An 18,628-nucleotide genomic window follows, 5' to 3' on the forward strand; every position below is an offset into this window, starting at 1 on the left:
ATACACGTGGTGTCAGATATAAGCCATAAAGCCTCTCTTCACTGTTTATAGATCTAATGACCATCATTCATTAAAGCACAGCAGTATTTGAAACTGCTTCGATTATAAAAAGACCGAAGTTAAACTTTCTACAGGGAAATTACTACTCCGAGTTATTAATTTATTGTAATATTTTCAGAACCTATCAATCAATTTTATTCTCTTAACAACTGGGAATGTTAAATCGAGAAAATCAAGCATCAACTGCATTCTGAAGCAAATGTAAAGGGCTTGAACAAAAAGATTGAGGGCTCCAGGGCCATGTTACACATCTCCTTTACAAGTTCCTCACCAACCCAGAGCATCAAGTGTTTTAAAAGCAACTACAACCCTTGCATTTTTCCAACGACAGTTCATAAAGCTTAGTTTTTCTATGAAGTGGAGTTTATTACAACATTAAGGAACAGTATATTTAAACAGTTATTTTAATGGAATATTTTACAAATCCATTCATACAGAGAAAAGCAAACACAATGTTGTTTTGAAGTTATTACCAATGAGCTACGTTGTTAAGCTGTTAGCAAGTTCAGTGTAGTACTGTAAACTAGCGATCAAGTACTGTAGTAACTTGCAGTTCAGAATGAGATGGTAAAAATACCAGGCAAGCAGAAACATTTTTAAGACTTTTTGTACTCAATTCTTTCTACTTTCACATCATCTCCAATTAGCTGATAGACATATGTGACTACTGTAGAAGCCTGGATGTCCATCAGCACAAATGAAGGAATGATGTTGCTGGAAAGAGGGGAAAAAAAAAAATGTATTAATTGTGTGTTTTCACCACTACTTAAGAGAAATCACTCTAAGAAAAATGGATAGGAATTTTGTAAGCACAGTACATCAGATCTGAAGCTTTAAGTATTCCACTCTCGTCTGTGTCAGTCAAGGAGATTTAGCAAGTCCTACCACCCCCTCTTCTCCTCGACATTCAGAATGTAAGTAAGTTCTGTAGTTCAGTTTTGTTATCAAAAAGAAAATCCCCACAGACATTTCCCATGCTCCACTTACTTCTCTAAGGCGTGATAGGCTCCTGTAGCTGATCCTGGATTGATGTAGAACTTGTTTTCATGTTCGAATGCCTCAAATTTGTGTGTATGTCCTGAAATTAGGATGTCCACATCAAATTGCCTCTGTAGCAGCGCCAGGCTGGCCATGTCACCCCAAGGAATAACCTGATGGCCATGAATCAGCCCAATTTTGAACTGTCCAACAGTTACAACTTTCTGTTCGGGATAATTCAGGTTCTAAAAATAAAAAAGCCAAACCCAGATTAGATGTACAGATTTATATTTAAAAACGACTCTACGCAACGCCAAGAAGAGAGGGGGGAAAGCTTATGGAAATATTCATTGTAATTGGCCCTACTGCTACGAAGCTGCTTTTATGAACACTGGGGAGAATGTGGCAGGATGCAAGGAACTGCAAAGATCTGGTGACAGCAGGTCCTGTTCACTAGAGTCCTAGACATAGCCAAGGACACAAATTACTTTTATTCATACTGATGACGGATGAGACCTTATTGTGCAGTTCACACTACTGATTGTTCACCCAAACTCTTTTGCCCAGTTTTCTTTTCACGTGCTCTTAGTACTACAAAACCTCAGTCTGCCCACTTCCACTTGAATTACAAATGACCCAAGCGTTGCCTTTATGTGAAAGATGCACAAAAAAGGTCATTGGCAAGAGAGGACACTACCTCATCAAAGTCCCCTCTGACAACATGAACATCCCCAGCCAGAGTCTTGAGGTAGTCGTAAGTGTCCTTGGTGCAGAGGTTTCCTGTGCAGAGGATGTGTTGGATCTTTCCTGGAACCAGCAGTTTTTTGAATTTGGCCGGGAGGCTGTTGCATCGATGTGGAATGTGAAGATCTCCTAGTACTAACACCAACTTACCAGGTGTAGCAACAGGGAAGAAAGATCGTTACAGATACTTGTTGAGATGAGAATCGTTAGGAAACAGAAAGCATTGCAATGTTTTCTTCAGAACTTTGCATTTTGATATAAAAGTGACTAAAATAAGAATGAAATGGTGATGGAATATTGCTATTTTGAGGGAAAACAAGGGCCCTTACAAACACAACAGTCTACAGGTTTTTGGTTTATTTCGTTGCTGAAAGCCATTGCAAGGTGGAACAAAAGAAATGTGTTACCACTTTTGATGTATTTTACACAAATTTGGAAACTACCATAAACTATCCCACTTTTTTTTTTCTTCCTTAAACATCAAAAAAAAAAAAACAGGACATCTCTAGTACATATTCTCACAGACCTGGCTAAACTATGGCCACTTCTCTTTAAAACTCTTCATCCAAGTTTCTTTCTACTTTAATTAACTTCTGTTTTCTTCCTTATCAAAAAAAAAAAAAAGGCAGCAAGTTTGCAACAAGTGTTAATAGCTGACCAGAGTAGGAATCTTGTTCAGTGTCCACACTGTAGGAACCACTGAACAACAGAATACACCTAACAGTTTAAAAAAAAAAAACACAAACAAACAAACAAAAAAAAAAAAAACAGAAAAAAATAAGCCAGACTACTGCGCACAGGGGTTCTACTACCAGTTCTATACATTCATAGTTTCAGTTCAATAGATGCAAGGAGAATACAAATGGAATTTGGGGCTTCAAAATCAAGGATTCAGATGAAGACAGACCCTAGTTTAATAACACAGGCTTTAAATCTGTGAAGAAAGAAATAATTAATGCAAGCAACATAGCAATAAATTAATTATGCAAAAAGGGCATGGAAATCTCCATAAAGCATGGGATGTTATGCCACTAAACTGTAAAAACACTGGATCCAGAGACAGTCATCCCTGTTAACTTGACAAATAGCTCCGCATTAAAAAGAGACAGTTTAGCTTCTAACCATAATGCGTTGCTAGCAAGACAGTTCCTAAAATGGCAGCTATCAAATGTGTTTGTAAAGACACAGCCCAGCTAGCAGTAGTAACTATTCCATGAAATTATCTCTTTTTACTACTTGCTTTTTAATTTCTTAGGCCATGCAGCTCTCTTCATGCTAACAGTCATCAAAAAAGGCAGAAGGAACTTGGTTAGATTTTTGTCTGGGCTCGTTTTTGGGGTTTTTTAGATTAAGAATGTCTCAGTGCCACCATGGAAGCCATGCATCTTTGGAGAACAGATGGTTGAAGAGTTTTTTAACGAGCTACCAATTTAAAACTAACCCAGGAGAGGAAAATGTAACAGACATTTTTTTTACAGTCTTTCGAGTTCCCAGTGAAAAATACCCTCACTAGCATCAGCCTAGAGAAGATACACTTGAATGCAAGTAAAAAATAGATAATAAGTGATTTTGATTATTAAAATGGAAATAAGAAAAGATAATAAGTGATTTTGATTATTAAAATGCAAGTAGAAAATAGATAATATGTTCTTTTGATTATTAAAACGGCAGTAGGTTCTCTTACTGACACTTAAGGGACTGAGACATGCAGTACCAGTTATGTATTTCATAAAATTACCACTCAACACACACAGCCCCACAGGTCTGCAGAGTGTGTGTGTTGATTAAAACACACTTAAACATCGTTATTAAACCAAAGATCACTCCCTTTGCTGGCCAACTGGCGGGCCCAGTATTTTCCCCCAAACCACGCCTGAGCTCCCATTAATCAAGGAAAAGCTTGGCAAGCTACAATAACCAAAGGAATTAAAAGCACTGGAGCGTGCTTAATAATCACAGGCATCTGCAACATAAAATGGTGGCGAAGAACGTTACAACGTCTGGATTTGACCAGGAATTTGGGCGCGATCGCAAGCGCGGCTTGAACAGCAGCCCCCAAATCACACGTACCCCCTGCCGTTCATTAACGCAGTGACACTAACGAGCCCTTACCACCGGTGTTAGCCACAGCCACGAGGAGTAAACTTACTCTGTGCCCAGCCTGAGTGGAATGAAGGAGTTGATTGCAGACAGGGGGAGTGAAAAACAGGGCGAAACGTGATCAATGTTAAACGAAAGAGAGCAACAGAAAAGAGAATATAGCCAAATGAGCGGGCAAATAATAATTAATGAATTGTTGATGTTATGAAAGAAGCATTATTAAAAAAAAAATATAAGATCCAAGCCCGGCTCCTGCGCGCAGCCCCGGCAGCTCCCTCGGCGGGGCCTCGCGCCTCCCCGCGCTCCCTCCCGGCGCCCCCCCCCCCCTCAGCCCGGCACCGGGCGGCGGCTGACAGAACCGCTCCGTGAGCCGCTCCGCCACCGCCGCGCCGCACCGCGGGGGCCCCGCGCCGCTGGGCCGCGGCCGGAGCAAGGCAACCCACGGCCCCCCGGCGCGGCGGGCGGCGCCCCGGCGGGGAGAGGGCGCCGGGGGGGACGGGGCGCGCCGCCGCTCACCATCCTGATCCCGCCGGCGCCGCCGTCCCCCGCACCAGCCGCTGCGGCGCCTGCCGGAAGCCAGGCCGGCGCCCACCGCCCGCTACGGCGCCTGCGAGCGGCCACGCCAGTGCGAAACGCGTTTCTCGTCAGCCAGCCGCGTGACTACATCCGGGTCTCTGCGGAGCGCCACGCCCCGCCCCTCAGGCGCCGCGCGGGTTTCCCGCCCTTTCTACGGCGTCGTGTGTGAGGGAAGGGGCGGCGGCGCCATGAAGTGCGTCATCGCGGGCGCTCACCTCAGAGGTACGCGCGGCCCCGGGGAGCGGCACGCCTGGGCAGGGGGGCGTGCGCGGTTGGAACGGGCACCCCAGAGCGGGGCAGCGGCGACGGGGCGTGTGAGGGGCTGGTGCCGCTCCGGGCGCCCGGCGCTGCCCCCGCCGCCTTCGCCCCTTCCTCAGCCCTGCGAACGCAATGGCGTTTCCATTGGGCAACGCGCAGCCTCGGAGCGTTGTTCGGATTGTGGAACAGAGGCGGAATTCGTGGGTTTGTGGGTGCGTTCGGGTGGAGAATCACAGAACGGTTTGGGTGGGAAGGGACCTCAAAGACCATCCAGTTCCATCCCCTCTGCCATGGGCAGGGACACCCTCCACTACACCAGGTTGCCCAAAGCCCCATCCAACCTGGCCTTGAACACTGCCAGGGATGGGGCAGCCACAGCTTCTCTGGGCAACCTGTGCCAGTGCCTCACCACCCTCAGAGGGAAGAATTTCTTCCTTAGATCTAATCTAAATCTCCCCTCTTTCAGTTTAAAACCATTGCCCTGTGTCCTGTCACTCCATGCCCTTGTAAAAAGTCCCTCTCCAGCTTTCCTGTAGCCCTTTTAGGGACTGGAGAAGCCACAGGTCAGCCGGCCGCCTTTCTGTGCACACCGTTCCCCTCCAGAGGCCCCACAAAACTTGTGCACAGTGTTTATTGCAAAATGCCACTCTGCCCGCATCAGGGTGGGCACAGGCACGTTTTGAGACCCGCTGCTGGTTTCTGCTGTGTTCCTCAGGGCTACACCTGCACCGTAATGTCCAGTTGCTCACTGCCTGCTCAGACTTGTTGCTATCTACAAAACGTAGTTTCTGACTTCAGCGGTATTTTATCCCATTAGATTGGATCAATTCGTGGTGACATCAGGTGATACCAGTTGCTGCAAAGGGACAGGTGGTGTTTTAGGTGTGCCTCATTGGAGGCAGCCTTTGAAAACATCAAGGTGTTTGTGCTACTAAAAAGTGAAGAGTAATGTTTTCCATCATGTCATCAGTTTTCTTTGAAATGTGTAGGAATTTTGTAATGTTTCCTCTTAAAATATTCTGGAGAAAATGCAGTATAACTTCTTTTTAACTTAGAATGCATATTGCACTGTTTTCTTTTCCTGCTAGTGTTTGGAAGAGCAATACATGCCATAGCACGTATTAGTGATGAATTTTGGTTTGACCCCATAGAAAAAGGGGTAAGTGAATTTGATTTACTGGAATTTAAAATCTTTCTTGGAAGTACAGTCTTTGCATTGTTGGCTATTGTGTTGTTTTCCTGCAGGTACCCTTCAGTCTGTGTTACGTTCTCCCTCAGCTCCCTCCGCTTTCAGTACGGACAAATGCCATACATTCTGTAATTGTAATTATGCAGATTCCATCATGGAAGATTCATTCCTACTCTGCCCCTAATATTCTTTGATTTTTTTGTTACCCAAGCTGAAGCTTCTCCAGGACATCTGGATTAGTACCAGGGATTTTATTTCTGTTGCCATGGGTTAAAAGGTTCATGTTCTGTACCACATCAGAAGCTGCCTCTAAACAACATGTTTTTGTACTGGTATGACTCATCAGGAAGAATGCAGCCATTAATATGCCTCTGATTAATCAAACGCCATTTCCAGCAGAATTAGGGTTTTCTCTAGAGGTTTCTTAGTTAAAAGTGATCAACTCTGCTTAGCAGCTTGCTGGGAGGCTGGAAAATCAGAAGTGGAGATAATTTCTCTTTATACCTGAAGAATTTTTGAGGTGCTAGCAGTGTCTTTGCTCATCGGTACGTATTGTGTGGATGGGTGTACAGGAAGATTGTTTTAGAATTAACAGTCCTTCAAATGCCTCCAACACAAGTTGAGCTCCAGGTGTTTAGGTAACACACTCCAGGGCCACTTAAAACGTCCATAGGTTGGGTTCCTGTGTCTGTGTTGTACCAGTGACTTCTGACCAGTAATAATGATGGTGATAAGTTTGAACGTGACTGTATCCATGATGCATCTCTATTGAGTCTGAGATGCACACATTTAAAGGTTTTGTGCCTTAGGTATGGTACTGAAGCACAAAGGAGGCTTGTTTGTTAAAATAGTTTTGAGTTAATAAATTATTTTAATTACATTTTCAGCTTGCCTTAAGATCAGTGAATTCTTCAAGGTCGGCATATGCATGTGTGTTCTTCTCATCTATGTTTTTTCAACATTACTGCTGGACAGCTGTGTCTCTACCATGTCAGAAGGAAAAACAGTTATCCCTGCCATGTAAATTGATAATTAAGGTACATTTTAATGGATTGTCATGCAGAGCTTTGTAAGCAGCAAATTAGCCCAATTTCCAAATGAAATTACAGGAGGGAGCTCACAGAGGCTTGTAGATGGCTCTAAACTGCTCTTCTGAGCAGTTCTGCAAAAGAGAGCGTTGGTATTTAATTGTGTTTAGAAGTTGAACCTCCTGAGCTGTGCCCTGCAGTTCCTGAAGTCTGAATCAGCTTAATCTTGGGGTGAAGGAATACCACATTTTTGCCTCTTCCCAACACAAGAAGGACATGGAGCTGCTGGAGCGGGTCCAGAGGGGGCCATGAAGATGATCCAAGGGCTGGCGCACCTCTGCTATGGAGACAGGCTGGGAGAGCTGGGGCTGTTCAGCCTGGAGAAGAGAAGGCTCTGGGGTGATCTTATAGCAGCCTTCCAGTACTTAAAGGTAGCCTACAGGAAAGCTGGAGAGGGACTTTTTACAAGGGCGTGTAGTGACAGGACAAGGGGCAATGGCTTTAAACTGAAAGAGGGGAGATTTAGATTAGATCTAAGGAAGAAATTTTTCCCTCTGAGGGTGGTGAGGCACTGGCACAGGTTGCCCAGAGAAGCTGTGGCTGCCCCATCCCTGGAAGTGTTCCAGGCCAGGTTGGATGAGGCTTTGGGCAACCTGGTGTAGTGGAGGGTGTCCCTGCCCATGGCAGGGGGTTGGAACTAGATGATCTTTGAGGTCCCTTCCCACCCAAACCATTCCATGATTCTATGAGTGTTTCTCCTGTAGCCTTCAAAACCAGTGAAGCAGGAGAGCTTTGTCCAGTTGCTTAGCAAACAGATCTGCTGGCCACGTGTTGGAATAGTGGGTGAGGATGGGATCAGCATGGGCTGCCTCATTGTCTGCTTACAGAGCGGTTTGGGGAAGCTGTAAAAGCAGGAGCTTGAGAGAAACCACACCAAACTTGGGAAATAATGTTGCAAAATTGCTTGGTGAGTAACCTCTGCACTGATTTTTTTAATTATTTTTTTCCAGTCAGTTCTTCCTGTATTTAGATGTGTAAATGTGCTGGAAAGGAATGTGGAGAAATGCAGGATTTATACAAATATTAATGATCACCACATCACTTTTCAGCTCCTCTGCAAACACGGTACGTTACACATAAAGTGACTTCGCAGAAGCAGTTTAAAGCAGCAGGACAACATCATATTTAGTGCAATTATGAGCTGAATGTTATTGATGGACCATTATGCCAGACACTTGCAGCCTCTTCACATCACAGTTTGTATTTATCATGGGCATCACCTGGTTAAAAGGAAGCTGTAACGGGCTTTATCAGGCAAAGGTTCTTCAGTTCAGTGGTTACACATGCTAATCGTGCTGCTTACAACATTTAGAGTTAGCCTGGAGTAAATTTTGAAAACACACATGTTATGGAAGGGAGAGAAATGCTGTTTTGGCAGGTGTTTCATCTAGAGGATTTACTGGGTCTTTCCACTTCGAATACTTAAGAGTTTTTCAGCACGTCCAGCAAAACAGCATGTCCGTTCATCAGCGTCGGTCTTTGCAAAACTCCTGAAGAACCATCATCTCTCCCCAGCTTGCTGAGCTGAGCTGTGTGACAGGCAGTGGGTTGTGTCATTAAAAACCCAGCCTGTATTCATGAGACAATATTGGGAATTAGGTCTCCAGACAGTGAAGCTCACTCAGCTCGTGCTTGTCTAGAAACATGTAGAGATCTATAAGGTTTGCCTGTTGTGTTCCACCACCATTTATTATTATAACAGTTAAATATTGAAGCCTTTTTCCCCATCCGTTTGTTGCACTCGTTGCTGTTCACGGATGTGGATTCCTAGAAAACCCAGATGCTGGAGGAGCATAACTAAGGATGAAGGAAGGGCAATTCAGTTTTCTGTTTGTGGGTGAGTTATTTCCACGTGGCTGTAGTGAGTAGCTTGGTTGCTTTCTCTGTTGAGATTTCCTAAAAGAATAATCAATACTGAAAAAACATGTAAAATTACAGACCAGCACTGATTTTTGTCCATATCCTTTATACATAGGGGTTGTAAAAACTTACAATCTGACTTTTCAAGAATGTGATCCATTGCAGGCTGTTTTTGCAAAGCACATGTGTCCAAACGTACTCAAAGTCCACTCCAGGTAATGAACACAAAAGTATTTTTTCGGGGAAAAAAAAAAAATCATACAGGAGGCAATACTGCTGTTATAGTCATTAGCATAATCAAAATTTGATTAGGGCACAGTCAAAAATCGGAAATTCCTAAATCCTGTATCCTAGTGCTTGATTTTCCACATTACAGCTTAAAAAATTTGGATCGTTCTGCCGTTAATTCTACTGAGTCTAACCTTGAGAAGTGCATGATGTGTCATTTGAATTCACTCCTTTGAGCAGCTTCCACCTAGGACAAACAAAGTAGTGCTTTAATTTTATTTTTTATTGTTATTTTTATTTATTTATTTTTATTTAATGTTATTTAACCATTAAACTGCTAAGGGCATATAAAGGTACCTCTATAGAGATGTTATTTATTGGGTTTATTAAAAGATGATGCAGCTTTTAGAACTGCAAACTTTTGAATAAAGAGCACAGGACACCGAGGTTTGCTCAAAACTGTGACAGCAAAATATATATCTGTGTGTGTAAGACTGATTTGGCGGCGTGCACAGGCATTAAGTACCAACAAATTTGCCTTTGTAATCACCAGTTGTATTTTTAGATTGCTTTTATACCTATTGCTCTATAAATCAGTTAAAAAGACACAGCACGCTTTGAGGTGCACATTTCAAAGGCAGTTTTTTTCAAACAGTGTTGCCAAGTAACAATTTTTATTTTGAATGTGAGCAACGAATGCTAGCTAGTGATTTGTGGCACGTAAAATTATTTTAATATTGAGTGAAATTTTATAGGCTGCTGGCCGATATACTGATTCACTTCCCAACCAGTCAAGAAGAAGTCACCTTATCAGTCACTCCAATGAAAGTGTGTTTCAAGAGTTACGCTGAGGAAGACACTGGTAAGGAAATTCAAAGTGTGAAACAATATTGGGACCTTAGAACGGGTGAACTAAAGGAATAATAACGATTGCAACGGAAGCAGAGAATGCATTTTATGGCTGAATGAGATTTTTAAGAGGGGGAGCGTGCATAGCGAGATTTTAAATAACACTACTACCCTCTGCCTTTCATATATTTTAAGAAAGTGTGTTTTTAATAACATTTTCCTGGGATCAGTGACAGGTATCAGGCTGAGCAGCCAACTGAAATCAGTTGTGCCACTTGCTGAAGGCTTGAACAGAGGTAATTAGAGCTGCAAGAGCAGAGGTGTGGCAGCAGGCAGGAAAAAGGAGATAATGTTATGTTTTAAAAAAGAGCTATTGAAATCTGGATACTGGGATTGTAGAATTGATATCATCAGGGAGTGTGTTTTAGTGTAAGGGCAGTGCAGAGCGTTAGCTGGCCTCACAGTGCTCAGTGTTCCGATCTCCATCTGAGGAGGAGAGCAACTGAGATGCTTTGTGTGTGACTCAGACTGATTTTTAAAGATATCATCGTGGTTTTGAAGTATGGGTTCTGGAGTATCACACAACAAGGGGATGGTTTTCCTACTTGCTTGTGACCAAAGCTGAGGATAATGACCTAGAAAAAGATGACTGCCTGGAGCGTAGGGGTGGGATTGTGCTGAACAGGCAAGAGCAACGCAGAGCGAGGATTGAGTGGTGGAAACTGGAGTGAAAGAGGGAAGAAATTATTGAAAAAAAGGGCATTAAAAAGATTACATTTTGAATGATGACTTTTGTTATTTTAGAAACACACACGTACAAGAGTTATTGTGAGAAAGAAAGTGAAAAAAACTGGGTAAAAATGTAACGAGGTACCAAAACCCAAAGGGTCAAGAAGAAAGAGGAGGAATTGCACCCGTTGTTCTTGTTTGGTATGGGATGCAATGTACTGCCTGCAGCAAGTGTTCTGTACACACTGAAGCAAGATGTGTCCCTGGAACATACCATCCACCCCAGCTCAGGCTTTTCCACATGCAAGTTTAATGTTCAAAGAAAGGAACGACACCTTCTCCCTGACCCGTTGTCACTTGTGCGTGGCGGGCTCTGCCCTGCTGCAGCAGGCGGGTGCGTTCCATGTGTGTCTTGCTCCAGTTCTCAGTAGCTTTAGAAGAACATACTTGAACACGCAGTGGGGCCGTGTTGAGGGCTGAGAGACAAGAAACCTCTGGAGCAGAGGAACAGAAGAGTGGGAATAGCTGGGAGCATGTTAGCAGCCTGGCACTGGGAGAACAGGGTAGGTGTGTGCTGGTAGAGCTGCTGTGGAATTTTTCTGACTGCTTTGAGACCCTGGTCATAATGGAAGTTCCCTCTGACTTTCTTTCCACACTCTGTTAACTACTGGCTAACCTCATGCTAAGAAGCAACAACTGAAAACCTGAAACTGCAGCGCCTATTTCCTGTTGCCCCTTAACCTACCCGGAAAAGACTGTAATTTAGAACAAAGAGCCGAAGTCCACCTTCCTTGTCCTCTGACTGTCAGCAGTCACGACTGATCTGTTAAGGTGGTGCTGCAGTTTGCTGCGTGAAACAATAGGCAGGACTGTTTGTGCTGGTGCCTGTTGGCAAAGCAGACAGCAGGTGAAAGGTGAGATCACACAGGGGAACATAAAACAGCTTCTGTTAGAAGCCATTTAATTCGACACCATAGACTGTAAATAAATGGAGAATTTTACTTAATTATGAAATAAATTTAGATAAACATTTATCACTGTTAGTCACTGTCAAGATACAATTATTTGTTCGACAATGCTGCTGTAAAAATCTCGTGGTTATAATCACAGTTTTGTTGCTCCTTTGAGCCCTTGGCTTTCTCGTTATTTTAAACAGATTTTTCAAAGACGATGCTCACCGAAATACAACTAAGTCCAGATGAATTCGACTACTTCCAAGTTGGAATAGATTGTGAAGTGACGTTTTGCCTTAAAGAATTGAGGGTAAAGTAAGAATTTGTTTTGAAATAGAACATTTCCCATTAATTTGCCTGACTCGATGGTCCCTGCGGAGTGCCCGGGGAGGTGCTGTGCCAGGCCTCCTGACCCGCAGCGGTGTTGTACCACCTGCGGAGGATCAGTTACAAACCCAGGATGTTCAGGGCGCTGTGGATTCCCTCGCAGCAGCCTCTCACGGGCAAGTGAAACATTTTTTAAAACAAGAAAAATGCAGTTTCGGTGGTGGGCAGGCACATTGTAACGGTACTGAAGGAAGAAGCATCCTGGCCACAGACGTGCCCCACGCAGAAGCGTCCTTGGCACAGCTGCTGGCAGGGAAGGCAGGAAATGGGTTCTAGAAGCAGCAGGCTTTTACCCTCCTTTTCCCAGTAACCAACAGCTGGGAATAAACTTACATTCCAGTATTAATCTTTAGTTTTTAAACAGCATTTAACCACCTAGACCTTCTTTTCAGGGACTGCTGGCATTGTCAGAAGCTACCAGTGTTCCAGTCTCAATCCATTTCGAGGGATCTGGAAAGTACGTTCTGGAACATTCCTGACGACAAGTACAGCAGTTGCAACCCGGCCATCGGGTTCTGTCTGCAGGTTACGCAATGAGCATTTAGCTGGAACAGTCAAATAGATTTTCATTACGTAGCAAAAGCTGCATTTCTGATCTGCCATACAGGGTTAACTGGTTTGCTGTTATACAGGCACCAGTGTGACTAAGCCAGCTGTGCTGGGCAACGAGCACCCACGAGTTACCTGGGCACTTCAGGTTCTCAGTGATTTTATGTAGGAGTCTAAAGCAGCAACGCGTTTTCTGTTTCAATAGAAGTTTAAGTTACATATTTAAAACTGTCATTTGAATCATACTGCGTAGCATTTGCACGTTGGTGCATTTAAATCTAGCGGGAAGCACCTCTCATTGTTCAGCCGCAAATTTAGATTTTCAGAGGAGGCATTGTTTAATCTGTGTGTAAAAATGCACGAGCTGCATTTCCTGCAATCTGTGTAACTGCTGCAGCTGCATTTCCTCCTGCAATCTGTGTAACTCCGCATGTTGCTTTAGCCTCTGAATATTTGTGTTTAGACCAATTGCTTTCAGCGTTGAAGATATGGTGCTGGAAGCCAGCTTTATTTTGGCTACCTTGTCTGACATGGAGAAGGAGACAGCTTCCCAGCAGCCTGCCCGCTTCTCCCAGCGACAGGAAAGGTAACAGTGGGCTTCGGGGGCAGGTGAGGGAGGCAGGCTGCCTGGAGAGGATGAAAAAATCAAAGTTTAAAGTTTTCCAGCCAAGTCAGATTTAAGATGGAAAGTGATCTGCTCATCCTTGCAGGGCATTGGTAAGCATGGATCTCATGGGCAAACTGGGAACTGGACAGGTTTGGGAACATCTCAGCACCACGTACGGCAATAAAACGTGGTGCAACAGAGAGCACTTTGTGCTTTCTTTTACCTCCACGGGGTTCTGTTTCAGTAGGAGGGGAAGGGAAGGTACTTGTTGAGAATATTCTAAAGCCATCATGCCTTTCATTACCAGAAAATAACGACGTTTTAACAAAACCCTGTAAAAGCCAGTTACTAACCTGACCTACGTTTTCCCATCCAGCCTGAAGACAGGTAAATCTGAAAAAACCTCCATGGATCAGCATAGCAATGCAGCAGCAGTTGTTCCCAAAAACCCACCACGGAATGGAAAAGCACTGAACCCAGAGTCAGCGAATCCCACGCGTCCTGTGGCAAAACAAGGGGTGAAAAGTGTTCCCAGAGTCACCGAGTGCGCAACGACAAGCATGGAAGGAACAGCCAGGCCCAAGGCAGAGGGCCACGCAACGCTGGAAGAAGAGGCAAGGAGGTCTCATTACCAGCAGGTAAGGAGACTGGCAGTCATGGTTACAGTGGGATACCTCCGCTGGGACCTGGCTGAACGCCGCCTGTGGTCCGGGGATCGCTGCACGACCATTCTCCGCTCCGCACGTGGCGTGTCAGGGAACCTGCTTTCCCAGCAGCACAGGTGACCAAAGCCACCACTGCGGTGTTTAACACTGGAAACAGTGGCTGATGGCAGGCGTGTTTCACTGGGAAACACTGCAGGCCAGTGAAGAGTTTGAAGTGGCAGAGGCTTCAGGAACAATTAACCTGCCTGTTCTATATCACGTGCAGTTCCTTACTTCTCTAAATATTGCCTTTTCCAGTTTCAGTCGTTGTTTTTTGGAGCAGTTTCTTGTCAGAAGGACACTGTCAGTCACACGTTCTGCAGTTTAGCAACAGCCAGTGACACCGACGAGGAGCCTGGCAACACGGAGAGCTCCCAGGTTCTCCAGTGAGGTGAAGCACTGGAATCCCAGTAAAGGCTACTGGGGATTGCCTTGGAAGACCAAAGCAGGTTTGACACGGTAATGGTGGGGCTGTTTCTAGTTTTAGAAAGAAGTTCTGTTGCAGTTCTTGACTCGATGGAAACTGTTGGTATTCTGAGCCTGTGTGGCGAGCTGCCTTGCACAAATGCCTCTTCAGCCAGGCTGGAATGGGGGATTCCCACTCCGGTGGTGCCTCCTTTTTTTTGCAAGACACACGAAGAGGACAAAGCTCAACTCGGCACTGAGCACTTTGTCAGCTCCTGCTCTGTCAGCACAGGTTGGTTGTTCACTGTTCACATTAACCCCCAGCACAGGTCACTCCAAATCTGTCAGCTGCTGTCAAGATGCAGCGTAAATTTGGGGCACGATCGACTGACTGAGATCAGGTGCTGGGTGCTCTGTAGTGTGGCTGCTTCGGACGCGCAGCTCTCCGGTACGTTCTCGCTAGAGAATTGAAATTGTTTTACTGCCTCAGGCAAATTAAGCTGCTGCTGCAAAGATGGGAGTGCTGGAAAAATAAACCCCTCTGCCCTGGCAGAGCCAGGCACGGTGGTGCTACAGACTAGCTGGTGTTGTTACAGAAACTGCGGAGCTAGTGGTTAACTTCAGAACCAAGGTTGTTGCAGGAACAGATTTAAAAAAAAAAAATAATAAAAGTGATGTTTGAAAGCATGAGTTTGAGGCTTTTGCATGACTCTCTTCCCTCTCCCTGCCACGCGGGTCTGAGAGCACTGCGTGAAGGTTGACGTGAGCCCGGCAACCCCGTACTGGTGGCTGGGCACCTCTGTGCCACCTACTCTGACATCACTGCAGTAACAAACAAGGAGTTTGTGCCGTCAACTTTACTTGAAAAAAACACCTTTTAGTATAAATACTATATTTATTAAATATCTTTACAATTCATTTAAATGTATTTACAGAACTATTCCTGCATAAGTTATACCTCAGACATGAAATTCACATAATTGCCTTAGGAAAGCATAGATGATAGTCTCACTTTAGCAACAAAAAAGCATCCTCATCACATACAGCCTTGGATTTGCTTCGTTATTCCGGCTATCTTTGTAAGAAACTACTTCATACAGTCCGTTTTACACACATGACCTGGCTCTCTCCCTGGAGAACGAGTGGCCATTACCAAGAGATGGAGATTCCATCACAAAATCCTTCACATCTGTGCCAGACCTTCACCTCTCCCATCTCCTTGACTCAGTCAACTGTCTGGTCCCAAAATCTGGTTTGGGTTTTGTTTTTCAACCACACCTCCTTCAGAAACACAGAGCACATTTGGAGGGAAACTGTATGCTGCAGGTCTCCCAAAGATAGCCCGAAAAGTAGCAAGGAACCACAGTTTTTCCAATTCCCCACATCTTATCCCTGTTGTACCCAAGTACCTCGTACCGCTGCTGCAGAGTCCCCACTCCTGCCCGCCCTGTGACGTTACGTGGTTACTGGTGTGTAAAACTCGGAATTCCCTTTCCTTCCGACCGCGGCTCCCAAACCACCAGCTCCCGACCACGCGCACCCCTCCCTCCGCAGCAGCTGGAAGTCAGCCTGCGCTCCGCTCTCACGCACCTCCGTTTCATGGAACACCTTTCGTGTACATTCCTCTCGTGAACAGTCACAATAACGCAATTCCCAGGAGGTGTTACTGCTTCGTGCATCGTGTAAAATTGTTTTGATAACATGGGCCCTGTCATTTCCTTTTCCAAAAAATTTGTTGTGCGCAGACAGCTTAAGTTCATACGAAGAAATTAGGTTTGATATGTTTAGAGTGCACATCTTAGAAAAGAAAAAAACAAAAAACAAAACAATCAAGCATGTGATAAAAATATCAATTCTTTATAATACAGTATTGCTTTATAAACAGATGGAAAAGCTATAAGCTTTACTGGTCTTTGGTGTGTCCGGTGAGGGATAAACTCATGATTTGTAAATCAAAATCCAAATTTGTTCTTTAGTAAATAAAAAATAAAAATAAAAAAGAAATCACAAGGTGATATGAGGCAAATGGCTTTGTAGATACTGCTCAGCTACGTGTGACACACAGAGCAACAGTTCAGCTCAGGAGACGGGGGCCCAATCCCTGGGCTTTGGGGATCCCAGACCCCGGCCCGGAGAGAGCGGCGCACGGAGCACCACGGGGGTGAGCACCTTCGCCGCACTCATCCGCCTGATCCACATCCGTCTCCCAGTGTGTAGTTCTAGGAGGTGGCAGGGGAAACTGGGAATGCAGGGGACGAGCGTGCCGGGAGCGAGGGGTCAGAGGGCACCACAGCCCAGGTCTGCAGGGGCATGGTGTTGAGGGAAGCTCAGGGAAAGAAGAGTTGATCAGATCTGCTCTACTCAAGAAGCGTGACAGGAAATACTGGAGAACAAAACACAAAGACACTCCGACTGGAGAGAGAAACCCCCTCCCAACGGCAGGAACAAAGCCCTGTGCTGCAGTGGGAATACATTCCTTCCAACGGCACAGCGGGGCGCCGCTCGTTCAGCTTCGAACAACAACACGGACTGACGGTTTGTGCAAAGTTACCCACTGCTCCACGGATCACGGAACCAGCTGATGTGTCTTCCTCACGTGATCCTCCCCGAACCCTCACCAAAACAACATTTTGGTGGAGTTCGGGCGGTTAAGGCATTCTGACACGTAGTTACAGGCGATTTGAGACAGACAGCTCGCATTACGCCAATTTAGGAACAGCGGATAAATCACCGGAGAGCTTCCGAATCAATCACTTCTTACAAATGAAATGCCTGTTACAAGCACGACGCGTTGAAATAGAGTAAAATGACATGTACATGGTACATGTTACGTGATCTTAAATAAAAGCTTGACATAGTTACGCAAATATACAGTACAAGTCCACAAAACTTCTTTAAACGAGCTGAGGTAACCTCAAACTTCAACAGTTCCAGTACAATAAACTGGGCAGCAAAAATCTCCTTGTGAGAGCAGTGAGATCACTTACTGACCGAGTTTAACTGCACTCGCCTAAACAGCAACATTACCCGACTTCTTATATATAAAAACATGGCTTTAATTTATTTCTACATCCTTTTCTACCAGCAAAAAAAGTTAATGAAAAACTGACCAAAAATATATATATCTTTACAGCTCTGAGCTTTCTGTATGAACCTCGGGAAAGGACACGGAGAGCTCGCGGGAGCGGGGGGAACGAACGGGAGCTACGTAATTCCAAAGGAAATGTACTATTGCAAAGTGGCTGTTAGGTAACTGTAAACATCGTTAAGGTCCGTTCCCCAAACCCTAAACTTTAGTTACTGAAATGTAAGTTGCTGATTATTCGTTAATATTTTCCATTTTTACGGGCTTACTGCTGCCACCACAGCGTAAGCCGAGAGGTGCTTGTTCAAGGATCAACGGGACTTACAACTGGTGCAGCATACTCTGGCCAAACCAGCGAGAACAGCAATTAGTAACACAAATTACGCCTCGTTAACAACAGAATTATCTACCACAGGTGGAGAAGTTGGGAGTCGAGGATGGTCTGTTCTTTGTGCTCCCTCCCACCGGAGCGTTTCTGCCGGATCGTCCCGCACCGGTGAGGTGGGCTAAAATGCTGAAAGAACCTCAACTCTGGCCAGCTCAGCTTTTTGAAACGAAGATTAAATTTGTGTTTAAAAAAAAAAAAAAAAATTCTCCACAGCCAAACCATCCAGATAGCAGGCCCGTTACGGACGAATGATCTGCAGAACTTTTAAGATCACAGTTAAGCACCTGAAACCACAAAACACATTTGCATCCACTGAAGTCGAACTAAATATGGGTTTTGAAATTTCGCACTAGGAAAGGCTCGTGGGCTGACACCGTGTGGCAAGAGCAGGATGTTTACAGCAGTTAGAAATCTCCTGAAAACTGGAGCTTGGAAACACGACACCTCAGCTATCACTGTAACAAGACTATGCTTACGAGCGTGTTCTGTAACATACCTGTAACGAATAGTGACTGTTTCTAGTAAATAATGTACCCTCGAGGAGAGGCTTTATCTGTCCAATCTCGTTTGAAAGATGATGACCCGATTCTACTCCTTTGAAAGTGAGTCACGTTTCCAATGCAGTAACGACACAGCATCAATCCTCCCCCTTTTAAGGACAAGGACTAAGCTCTGAAAGACATGCTTCAAGCCTTGAGCTTCTTCATTCCTTGCTGGCAGACGAAGACCAGTGCACTGCAAGAGTGGTTCTTGACGAGGACTTCAGCTGCATCTCAGGACTGGCCACGAGCGTGAGAACAGGCCGCTGAGATGGGCTGCGAAGGAGGAAAGCAATCCTGCCAGCAGGAAACCGGAGGTGTGCCGCTGGGAGCGAGGGATGCCGAGAACATC

The 18,628-nt window shown here is 44.9% G+C and overlaps 2 protein-coding genes across 2 annotated transcripts; one reads left to right on the forward strand and one right to left on the reverse strand.

Annotated features, from left to right (window-relative positions):
* Positions 1–448: 448 nt before the first annotated feature.
* Positions 449–4,436, reverse strand: VPS29 (VPS29 retromer complex component). Its single transcript, XM_086623694.1, has 4 exons — positions 4,399–4,436; positions 1,736–1,927; positions 1,048–1,283; positions 449–774 (listed from the first exon to the last, which is right to left on the reverse strand). The coding sequence occupies exons 1-4, from the start codon at positions 4,399–4,401 to the stop codon at positions 657–659; spliced, it is 549 nt and encodes a 182-aa protein (XP_086479820.1). The 5' UTR covers positions 4,402–4,436; the 3' UTR covers positions 449–656.
* A 210-nt stretch (positions 4,437–4,646) lies between these two features.
* On the forward strand, positions 4,647–18,615 carry RAD9B (RAD9 checkpoint clamp component B). Its single transcript, XM_086623262.1, has 11 exons — positions 4,647–4,680; positions 5,805–5,875; positions 6,793–6,942; positions 7,944–8,058; positions 8,969–9,068; positions 9,837–9,943; positions 11,816–11,922; positions 12,392–12,456; positions 13,012–13,134; positions 13,532–13,793; positions 14,118–18,615. Exons 1-11 carry the CDS (start codon positions 4,647–4,649, stop codon positions 14,247–14,249), a joined length of 1,266 nt encoding a protein of 421 aa, XP_086479388.1. The 3' UTR covers positions 14,250–18,615.
* The last annotated feature ends 13 nt before the right edge of the window (positions 18,616–18,628 follow it).

Source organism: Tauraco erythrolophus, chromosome 19 (assembly GCF_009769465.1).
Source record: "Tauraco erythrolophus isolate bTauEry1 chromosome 19, bTauEry1.pri, whole genome shotgun sequence".
Taxonomy (NCBI): domain Eukaryota; kingdom Metazoa; phylum Chordata; class Aves; order Musophagiformes; family Musophagidae; genus Tauraco; species Tauraco erythrolophus.